The 12184-nt window shown below is 36.7% G+C and overlaps 1 protein-coding gene across 1 annotated transcript; it reads left to right on the forward strand.

Moving 5' to 3' along the window:
- Positions 1-1064: 1064 nt before the first annotated feature.
- On the forward strand, positions 1065-11692 carry LOC121972376 (B3 domain-containing protein Os06g0107800-like). Its single transcript, XM_042524057.1, has 3 exons — positions 1065-1522; positions 2709-2766; positions 11513-11692. The coding sequence occupies exons 1-3, from the start codon at positions 1065-1067 to the stop codon at positions 11690-11692; spliced, it is 696 nt and encodes a 231-aa protein (XP_042379991.1).
- The last annotated feature ends 492 nt before the right edge of the window (positions 11693-12184 follow it).

Raw genomic sequence — 12184 nt, forward strand, 5'->3', positions numbered from 1 at the left:
AAATCAATCTGAATACACGTTTTAGAATAATTTAACAAGGAAACTGAGATCAATCAAATCCTTTGTTGTAGAAGAAGTTCATCTGTCTGAATTCTATTGATCCTGAAGTTTGTGTAAATTCTATTAGTTTGTATGCTTCTGAAGTTGTGGCAGCAGTTCATAAAGCCTGTGCTCCTGATGAAATCCAAAACTATTATGATAATATATAGCTAGGGTTGAGATCTGAAGCAAGCTTTTTTTTTTTTTTTTTTACATATGTATATATATATATGGCCTGTTACATCAAGACATTAGAGAAACCAAATGTAGATTTCCCCCTTCTTCCAATGTAAAGCTTGGCTTGGCAGAGAAGAGTCTGCCAAGAAGACATCTCTTTCATCTTCAGGCATGTGTCCCTTCCCCTACACAGTTAGTTTCACAAAAACTACAAGAGAATTGCCTCTGATTTGCTACACATTCTCCCATCCATGTGTACGTACAGGAAGTCATTTTTTTTCTACCACGTCGCCAAACAAGCTAAGCACTGATCCAATCTCTCCTCCATATTTTAGCTAGCTACTTAATAATGATCTGCATGTCTATCTATCTATATCTATCTGTATGTATATCCAACTGGCTTTTGTTTTCTAGGGTTCATAGTTTATAGCTAGCATCACCTCAATTCCCATATGTCGACAAGGACAAGGTTACATGAGACCTACCGGATTATTATTGAGGGTTGAGGGGCTCCTCCCTTTCTCCTCACCTTGGAAGGTCTCCTCCTCCTCCTCCTCCTCTATATCCTATGCTCTCTTCTCCTACCTTTCTCCCTACATCTCTTCTCTTCCTCCTCATCCTCCCATTGGTTCTTCTTTTTCTAATCCCTGAAATCTGAAGAAAAACAAAACCCTAGTCTCTCTTTCTCTCTATCTTTCTCTTTCTTTCTAGATCTGCAAGTTAGATTTGTGATCCATAATCCCTTCCCCTTTCCTTGTTCCCCTCATGCTCGTTCTAGAAGAAGAAATGGTATAAAGTCAGAAAAAGAGATTAATGCTTATATATATATAAAAGATATAGCAGAATTAATGGAGAGAATGATTCCCTTCGCTTCGGCTTCTTCCTCATCCTCCACGCCTTGGTCAGCGTCCTCCTCCTCTTCCTCTTCCTCGGCTGTGGGGGCGGCCGCGGCGGCCCCTGTGGTGGAGTTGGAGCACATGTTCGACAAGGTGGTTACACCCAGCGACGTCGGGAAGCTGAACCGCCTCGTGATCCCCAAGCACTACGCCGAGAAGTACTTCCCCCTCGACCCCTCGACTGCCGCTGAGGGGGTGCTGCTCCGCTTCGAGGAGTGCCTAGCCGGCGTCGCAGCCTCTTCTGCCGTCGGAGGGAAGCAGTGGCTGTTCAGGTACTCGTACTGGAACAGCAGCCAGAGCTACGTGATCACCAAGGGCTGGAGTCGGTTCGTGAAGGACAAGCAGCTCGACACTGGCGATACCGTCTCCTTCAGCCGCGCGGAATCCGGCCTCCGCCTCTTCATCGACTGGTCCCCGCGGAGGCCACAGCAGCAAATCCGGGGGCGCTTCCCGCCTATCCCTCGCTCGGTGATGGCGCAGTGGGTGGGGCTTTTCCGGCCCGCTGGGCAACTGCCATCGGCCTACAACCACCGAGGAACGTGGTACTCGTATTACCATTCGCGGCCAGGAGGCCTGGGGGCGCCGACGCCACCGCCACCTCCGCCCCTGCAGCAACTCGGAATCAGGGCGGCGAGTCAGGCGGAGCGGAAGCGAGTCAGACTGTTCGGCGTTGACTTGGAGTGCTCCGAGTCAGAGACCTCTCCTCCTGCAGATCCGCCGGCGCTGCCTAAACCCCCTCCGGGCAGAGGATGAAGGAAACTAGCTCTTACAAATCTAACGACATTTTGTCTCCGCAGGGAGAAACTGCAATACAATATCCTTCAAATTAATGCTGCAGAAATTCTTGATTTGTGATTAGGGTTTTGACTAATTGTAGCTGTCATTCTTTTTTCATTTCTTCCATCTCGTGGGAACACTGAGGAATGATGATGATATATGATGATCAGAGAAACAAACAAGAAAATCAAAAATCATCTACATGATGAGCTTAGCTTGTTTGTATCTTAATTATCTACTCCAAGCACTCTCTCCTCTACCAATTTTAATCATGAGAGATCAGATGTAGATAATCAAGCTAAAGTGTACATCATTTCCAAACTTATCTAGTTAATTATCACAACAACTTCAAGGATAAAGATCATATCTCTTCGATCTCCTCAGTATTCTTCTACTTACTTAACAATTGTTTCTTTTCTTTTCTTTTCTTTTCTTTTCTGCAGTCCTGATGTATGTGGATATGAGAGAAACACAGTGACGAAGATCTTTGAGGTTACATCTCTCTTTCTCTCTCTCTCTCTCTCTCGTTCAAATTTTTAATCTGCACATATATATTTATGTATTGACAAGATCTCTCTCGCTTTCGGCTGATAGATACGCAGCTTCCCAGTAAGACTAGGTTAGGCTTAATATTATATATTACTCAGGAATTAATGAATTGTTTTGGATTTCTTTCACCATTTATTTATACATATGCAGATCATCTTGATTTGCGCAGACAATTCATGGATGTGACGATCTGCGATCATGTCATTTAGTGAACCTAATTGATTTGGACGTCACAATTAAAGAAGAATTGATTGCAGTTATATATAAAAGTGAGAAGAGAGGTGCAGGGTTAGGGTTTTGGGCGCTGGCTTCTGCAGCGTACGTTCCTGTAACACATTTAAAACCAGTACAAACCTACTCAAAAGTGCCCTAGCTTTGAGTGAAGCCCTACGGATTAAATGAATATTAAACTAAATAATAATAACCAAAAAAGAGGGAACCGGTTCTGCAGCTCAACATATATTATATTATACTATTTTCTTACCTTCTACTGTTTGGTTAGAGGAGTGGGGTGCTTAGTTCTAATTTGATCATGCTCGAAACACTCTTTTTACTAGCTAGTTAGGCTTTAAAACCCTAAATGTTCAAATATCCATCTGCATCAGAGGAGTTAGAGAGACAAGAGATCTTTCTTCCTGTTTCATTATGCATACTTAGATGTTTCTTCAGAAAGGAAAAGAAGACTCTCATGTTCAAAATAACTGAATATGTTCTAATTAAGGACTTCGCAATGATAATCGTCACATTGGTGAAGTTTTGGAAGTTGAGTTGCATGTTGTTGGTTAGTCACCATGTGTAGGTTGATGCCAAGTTTCAGAACTTCATAAAACAAAAAAGTAGATAAATAAAACTCAACTAGTTTCAGCCAAAGTGGACTTTACATAGTTATTTCTTTGTCAACTTGTCTGGTTTGGTGAGATAAAATATTTTGGAAACCCTATCAAGGTAAGCATGTGCTAATTGATGAGGCTTGGTGTGATTTGAAGAACATTTAGATATTCAAATCACTTAGATCTTGTTTTTTTTTTGTTGAACCTACAAAATCCTACAACACTATGACCTTTTCCGTCTATTTAAGGCTCTATATATATAAAGCACAGTTCGAATCCAATAAGCAATTTGTTTTAGAGTTTTTTTTTTTTTTGGTGTTTATTTGTGATGTGTGTTTGTTCTTTTTGATTAAAGAGTTTTTTTCCTCCTCCTCCTCCTCCTCCTCCTCATCATCATCATCATCATCATCATCATCATCATTATTATTATTATTATTATTATTATTAGTATATCACCTTCTTAAAGAAGTTAACAATCAATATGGATATCTGCTTGTTTCTGAACCACATTTCTTATTCAAAGAAAAACTAGTTCATCTATCTAAACAAGGTTTATCCCACTATTTAGTCAAGTATAAAATGTACATTAATGTGCAAGTCATATACTCATAATTAAATACACAAACAAACAAAATTTATAAACAAGGCATCTATGGGAAAAAATAGTAATTACAGATAATTAAAGACTAAGTGAAGTAAAAAATAGTAATGATCACAATTATCTCATAAGTTTTATAAGGTGATCTATAGTTTACTCGTAAATTAATAGTAGTCCTTAGCGCATCTAACCCTAGAATTACGAGTAAGATTTTGTTGGAAACATATTTATCCCCTTACATCACAGCATTATGTTAGTTAATATCCACGCAGTTCTTCATGTGGTGATTGTTTTACCATGCAACAGCACAACTTATTTAGTTTTGTGTGTGTGCGCACACGCCCACGAGATGTATAGAATGATCCAGTTCATTGTTATCGTAGCGCAGACAAACATCCAAGATGAAGATAGCTAGTTCTTGTGCTTTAGAGCATGGTGGACATGGTTACGATATAACATTGGATGACTTTCGCAAGGATATGGATTTCAATAGTACATGAATGGCCAATATGATGTGTTGGATGCAATAGGCTTGTTGGCATTAACATTTTTCTAATTTTTAAAAATTGCTATTTAGAGCTTTAAATGATTAGATTGGCCTAACTATTTATATAATTTTACTTGACAACATAATTCGTTATTATATTTTGTATACTTATTCGTATTAATATTTAAATAAATAGAAAATTTGTTATTTATGACATTGAATGACAAGGTATATCAATTCAAGTATGCATCTATCTAACTTAAAGTAACAACATAGATCGTGAAAATGTTCGCATTTCACTTTGTACATCAAACATTCTCATCTCATTTTATACATCAAAGTGGGAGATTGAAGTTAATTAGTGGAGCAAATGATGATATCATTCATCCCAAGTGGTTGAGTATAGCAAATCTTAAGGTAAGATATAGGCAGGAAAATCAAAGGGACATTTTATCTTAGCGTAACGGCTCTTTGTATGAAGGAGGTTAAGCACCCAACGAGATATTTTGCATCCGCTGAAAATTGATCTCAATATTTATTAGAGCAAACATTAATATAGATATCAATTGCATCAACATGTGGAGATGAGTTTAAAGTCAATTATGGTGGCAAAAGGTGAATACGCTCGCCCCAGCGCCCCCGTCAATCTGTCCCAAGGCGGCTACTAGTCTTTGGAATAGTAAATAGCACATAAGGGAGACATTTACCTCGATTTTATCGAGATTTGAATCCTAGACCTCATGATGACAACACCTCATGTGCTAGCCATCAGACCGTCCTGAGCGGACTTGAGTTTAAAGTCAATTATGATTGCATTGCAAATTGAAGTCAATTTTAAGATTCAAATTGATATTTTGAAAGCTTAGAAAGATAGTTAATTATTTTTAATAATTAAAATATAAAATTCAATTCCAAAATAAGAATAAATTTTAAGTTTTTAATTTAATTTTGAAATTGAAAGTAAAAGGATTTGAAAATCCAAAAAAAAATTATGATATTGTCATTAAAATTCAATAATAATCTTGAAAACATATACTAGTTTATGAAATTATTCAAATATAGATTTATAAATTATTTTAAATTTAAAATTAGATTTTGAAACTATATGGAAAAAGGGAAATTATTTTTCCAAATATTTATCAATTTATTAAATTATTTGTAAAATTGAAAACAAAAATATTATTATTTTATAAATTTTAAATTATTTTTCTAATTATTTTAATTTATAATATAATTTTTACATTATAATTATTTGAAGAATTTAATGTTGATTTTCCTAATTGTTCGGAAATTCAAAATTAATTTTGAAAAAATTTTCTCAACTTTTGAATTTTTTGGAAGCTTAACAATTTAATTGAGAAAGTATTTAAACTCTAAATTTATTTGTTGAAATATTTTAAAATTTTAAATTAAGCATGATTTTAGAAAAGATAAATTGATCTGATATTGGCTTGATTAATATTTTATTTGAATAAATATTCTAATACTAAATGTCTTAAAATTGATTGAAATGAATAAGGTCTAAAGTACCACCGTCATTACCAATTTTTTAATTGACATCGTATATCTAATTTATGCTGATTAATTTTGGATTGATCAATTTGGCTTCATAAAAATTTTTCATTGACTATCGGAATAAATCGACAAGTATTCGCAATGAGCGACCCATCACTCTAACGTTCTTTAGTCAATCGTTCATTAAATAAAATTCATCCATTAACTCACGACTCATACATAATTACTTCAAAAATTTAAAAGATAAGGGCATCCTTAGTCGTAAACCTCTTAAAAAGGTTTATGCTCTGTCACATCATTGTCATATCAAAAATTAAAAACCTTACTTCTTTTAAAAGCCACTCTCTATTATCATAAAACATCTCTCTTTTAAAAATTCCATTTTTTTTAAAATTTTTTCTCTATCCTCTCTCTACTATTTTTTTTATAAACTTGGTCCCAAGCTACATAGGTGGGGTTTATATTGAAAGATTTATAGCATACATTGTATGTTATAAACCTCCTACTACAGATGTCCTAATATGTAACTCTACCATTATCGCTGGGCAAAATACTTCTTAATCAAATCTCTTCTTTTACACATTATACATTGAGATTGTGATGTAAGCTAAGGCATTATGAATCCAACAAGAGTATAGATTTCATGTCTACAAAGTAAATTTTAAATTTTCCATTTTTATCCAAATGGAATGCGATGGGTAATGTTTGAGTATTTTAGCTCAGAAGAAGTACTTCAGTGTCAAAAAGAAAAATCGTTGAAATACATCAACTATTGTTTTTTATAAGTACTCAGCCAGTTCTTACTATCCGATTAATATTAGAGGTGGTCTATCCAACTCTATAGATGTTTCTTTCGGCCACAAGGTAAAATAGGCAGAGAAGTACAAATGGGTTCTCACAGACTGCTCAGTATCACAATTTTTCAAACTCCTCAGATATAATGTATCCTGCGTGATATTTGAACTCTCTGTCTAGGAGTAAGTCTCACCTCTTAACATCTCACTATAGCCCGATAGATGGTCCAACCTTATCTTTTGCCCACCAAGTAAATTCAGGAGGTGGAGTTAGTGTAGTAACTCCTAACATGGTGCATTGGTGCTCCAGCTTCACTAGTACTTCAATCATCATAAATAGCCTTGCATGGGAATTGAACCCAATTTGCTTAGAAAATGAACCATGTCTCCTACCACTACATTAAGTCCTAGGGGCCGACTATTTTTTTTAGTTGGCATCATGTATTAATCTTATACCGACTAATCTTAGAGGCGATCAGTCTAGTCCCCAGAAGTTTTCTACTGTCCATTAGAGTAAATCAGGAAGTGCTCGTAATTGACGGCATATCAGCCCAATGTTCTTAGGTTAACCGTCCATTAAGAAAAATCTATCTATTAATTCGTCGAAGTTGAGATTCGATCCTTAAATATTGTAAGAAAAAAATGATGACTACACAGGTCGCCCATGAGGACTAACCCGATCGGACCAAAATGAATTCAAATATTTGATTTGAATATTTGGAGGGAGAGTTTTTCTTTCTGATAACCTCCTTAATCCCACTTTCTTGGATAAAGATATATATGAAATGAAAAGGGAATAAAAGGAGGAGATGTTCACTACAAAAAAACCTGTAAATAACGACGGCATTCCCGACTGAATTTAATTCAGTCGGTAAATACCGACTGAATATATATTTCAGTCGGTAGTTACCGACTGAATTTAATTCAGTCGGTAAATACTGACTGAATATATATTTCGGTCGGTAATATTCCGACTGAATATATATTTCAATCGGCAATTCATTTAATGGGTTCGGGTATTGATGTTTACCGACGGAGTTAACATTCCGTCAGTATATATCGCTAATCGGGTGATCCGATCAGGGTTAGAGTTTACCGACGGAATAACAATTCCGTCGGTAATCCCCGACGGAATAACAATTCCGTCGGTAATCCCCGACGGAATCATAATTCAGTCGGTAACGACCGACTGAATTTAATTCAGTCGGTAAATACTGACTGAATTTAATTCAGTCGGTAAATACTGACTGAATATATATTTCGGTCGGTAATATTCCGACTGAATATATATTTCAGTCGGCAATTCATTTAACGGGTTCGGGTATTGATGTTTACCGACGGAGTTAACATTCCGTCAGTATATATCGCTAATCGGGCGATCCAATCAGGGTTAGAGTTTATCGACGGAATCACAATTCCGTCGGTAATCCCCGACAGAATCAGAATTCCGTCGGTAAACCCCGACGGAATCACAATTCCGTCGGTAATTATCGACGGAATTGTGATTCCGTCGGTAAAACAGAGTGTAATTAGGGCACGGTGCGACTTTCCTCTCCGCGTGAACTTGATCTCCTCTCCTCTCCGCTTCCTCGGCGATTGGCAACTGACAACCGGCGATCTCGACGTCCAGCCTCGTGTCCTCTCCCGTTGTCGGCGATCAGCAACAGGCGACTTTGGTATGCTCCTCTTCTCCCTCATCTCTTTTGTTTGACACGCACGTCGGCGCTACGCCGGCGCCTGCTCCCCGGGCGTGTGCTCCACCGCCGGCTGCTCCCCAGGCACCTGCTCGCGGCAGCCGGCCGCCAATGGCGCCTACTTGATGCAGGCTAGCGCCACAGGCCGACGCCACAAGGCCTTGTTCACTGCAAGCCAGCGCCGCAGGCCGCTACTCGCGGTAGGCCGGGCGCCACAGGCCCTTGCTTGCGACAGGCAATTGCCGCAGGCCCGTGCCCATCTACACTGCTTACTGCTTTTCGATTCTAGTTTTTTTGCTTCTCGTATGAGATCGGATCTGTTAGCGACTGAGTTCGTCTCTCCAATGTGCGAGAGAGAGCCTGTATCGGTTTAAATCTCATCTACGCTGCTGATTTCTATGCTGTATAATAGGCTCTCTGCAGAGGAATCTAGAGTATTTGTAATTGTCTGTCTTTCGTTGGGTAATATTCTTTGGAGATATCTCCGGAAGATGTTAACTATGCAGAAATGTAAACTTTATAAAAAACAATTGTAGGTCTGATATAACTTTGATTAGAAAATAACACAGTCTAGCGACAACGACTTACAAACTGTTGATGTTGAGTAGAACTGTTTCCAGAGTCTAGCATTGATTACATTTTAGCATTATTGTTCATCAAGTAAGTTATGCTTCAATTCTGTTTTATTGCCTGATTATCATGTTTGTAAACTATTATGATGTGTTGTAATGCTATTTTGTAGATATTATATCTAATGGCAGATCATCCAACACCACCACTTCGTGGATCTACAGTTCTTAGGGTTGTCGGAGAGTCGTAAGTATTTTTTAATTATTAGTAATTTATGTTCCTTTTTTAAACATATAGCTTATGTCTTAAATATTAGTGTTGATATCTACAGTTCCTAGTTGTTATTAATTCAATATTAGTGTTGTTTGATTGTGAACCGAACATCTAGTTTACTTTCTCCATCATAAAATTTCTCATAACCACACTTTAACCATGCTACTGGAAGAAGTAGAAAAAATAAAGAAGTTAGATTATTGATATACTAATAGTGTCTTATTTGATTGATTAACCATCCTTAACACCAATAACCAAGCCCTCCACAACCTCTAGTTTGTTAAACTTTAAGTTGTTTTGCCTAGTGACAAACTCTAAGTTTGTTAAACTTTCATTTGTTGTTTTTTTTAATAATCCAAGTGTCCAAACTTCACCCGATTAATTTTCGAGATAGACAACCTTTCCTTAATTCAACTATCGAGTAAATTCGGAGTGCAGCTTATGCACACTCAGAAACTAACTTGATATTCTTATTGTTCCTTTGAGTACTAGTGTTGTATTGTTCCATGGCCAGACCAACTCCAACACAACTCTGCTGACAAGCAAACTCATAGACACTAGATTTCATGCATAATCTGTCCTCTAATGGGACAAGGTTCCAAGCATAACCTAAAGGTTCAGATTTGCATGTTGTCCTCATTAGGCTTATGATACAATAACTTGAACTACTTCAATCATAAAATGAATATTGTAGTTGTTTTTATAAGGTTTCAGATTCTTAAGTCGTTGTGGAGGTGGCTCAATTTTAGTAGTTGTATGCTTAAAGTATATTGTAGTTGTTTTTAGGTTTCAGATTCTTAAGTGGTTTTAATTTATCATACATTAATTAAGTCAAATATAATTATTCTATTTGGATATTCTTAGATATTTATTTTAAATTGTATTACATTTTGCAGGAGTCCATATTGATACATTCACCATTGTACAAAATTAGTTATATACATTGATACTATCATTGGATATCTACAATATAATTCAGGTATTTTATTACATGTAAAATTAGTTATATATTACAATTATATCGATTCAGTCTGATTATAATCTCTTATATTTGACTTTTACAGGATTATATTTGGATTTATGTGTAGGCGATGTATCATGGTAAGTTTGAATATTTTGTATTTGACGTTGACTTATCAGTACTTTTGGATGTTTATGATTGTCAGTACTTGATATTTGGTTATGTTTTATTTTGTATTAAATTTTAGAGATATGGTCACTTGTTATATGTTTTGTATTGTTTTTTAGACAGTTTTATTATTTGTTTGTGAGCATATTGTATGTTGTGTTGGTTGTTGATTGTGTGGATTGTGATTATGTATGATTTGTGCTTGTCTTAGCATCGTTTGTGATGGTTTTTATTGTATAAAAAATGTATATATAATAAGTGGGAAATGCAGGACAGGGATTTCAAATTTTTTACTGCATATTGCCGACGGAATTCAATTTTCCGTCGGTAATTTCCGACGGAAATCTACATTCCGTCGGTAATTTATCGAACAGCAACAAGTTTTTACGATACCATGCCGACGGAATTAACCTTTCCGTCGGTGTTCACCGACGGAATTCTACGTTCCGTCGGAGAATACCGACGGAATATTGAATTCCGTCGGTAAAGCACCGACGGAAAATTGAATTCCGTCGGTGAACACCGACGGAATGTAGAATTCCGTCGGTATTTTACCGACGGAAAGGTTAATTCCGTCGGTGATTACCGACGGAAAGTTTATTTCCGTCGGTAAAAAACCGACAGAATTTGATTCAGTCGGCAACCTTCGTTACATGCCGTTTGCCCTTTGCCGACGGGATAAGTTTTCTGTCGTTAATAAATACCGACGGAAGTCATACATTCCGTCGGTAATTTCCGACTGAATACAATTTCCGTCGGTAAATTAAACGCCGACCAAATTCTTCCCGATGCCAGAAATTCCGTCGGTATTCCGTCGGAAAGCTCATTTACCGACGGAATTCTGACGGAATATTCAGTCGTTAGTCACGACTCTTTTTGTAGTGGTTCTTACCATGAATATATTCATTCCATTCTGCAAATCATCATATCACAATTTAAACATTTGGATTATGAGAATTGATCTCTTTCCATTTGTGAACAGTATCGGACCATTGAGGTCGAATGATGTTTTATTTGATTTTTTGAGTTCATTTTCCACCATTGGTATCAGAGCTTCAATTAGTGAAATTTCTAACTTGATTTCGACACATTTAAATAAAATATGAGTTCGAAAAGCCTGAAACTCCCGAAAAGCTCTCTCTATGAAATTTGTAGTGGGCCTAAATGAACATTTTCAATGTCAGATCAATATCTCAAATAGTCAGGATTACTGCCATTGTCGGCCATTGCGTTGGGAGAAACCAATCGCCGCGGAGGTCCTGAGCCATGGAGGAAAAGAATGGCGCCCCCTTGCAAACCCTTGCCGACTACGCATCAAGCGAGTCGCCGGGAAATCACGATTTTGCGTTGTGGTTTCCTCCTGAGCTGACAATGTCACAACCACATTGTGGATATCTCCCATAGCCGACGATCGTGTCATAGAGGAACGGAACCGTCGCCATCGGCTGGTCATGGTGTGGCTACGAACAAGACCGGCTCAAGGCATAGGCCTATGCCTAGGGCCCAATTTTATTGGGGCCCATTGATTAATTAATTAAAGATATTGAAAAAATTAAATTAGCATCATTAATATTAATTAATTATAAATTTCTTGCTAATTCATTAATGACACCTTATCAATTAATTCATTATTGATTCCACTTCCTATTTATATCTTGTAGTTATCTTTATTTCCTCATTAATTGTCTACCATAATTTTTTCCTATTTATACTTTTAGTTATCTTTATTTCCTCATTAATTTGCCTACCATAATTTTATATTAGATTTTATTCTGCCTTAAATATAATTCATTTTTAAATTGACATATTTCTTTCTTTTTTTATTATTACTCCGATTCCTATTTTATTTTACAATT

This window comes from Zingiber officinale, chromosome 4A (genome assembly GCF_018446385.1).
Source record: "Zingiber officinale cultivar Zhangliang chromosome 4A, Zo_v1.1, whole genome shotgun sequence".
Taxonomy (NCBI): domain Eukaryota; kingdom Viridiplantae; phylum Streptophyta; class Magnoliopsida; order Zingiberales; family Zingiberaceae; genus Zingiber; species Zingiber officinale.

Bases quoted from the DNA above. Each gene is read 5' to 3' on its own strand.
- LOC121972376 (XM_042524057.1), top strand. From the start codon at position 1,065: ATGGAGAGAATGATTCCCTTCGCTTCGGCTTCTTCCTCATCCTCCACG. The intron at 1,523-2,708 runs GTCCCCGCGGAG...TATATATAAAAG, and splicing joins CTCCGCCTCTTCATCGACTG to TGAGAAGAGAGGTGCAGGGT. The intron at 2,767-11,512 runs GTAACACATTTA...TTTCAATGTCAG, and splicing joins CTTCTGCAGCGTACGTTCCT to ATCAATATCTCAAATAGTCA.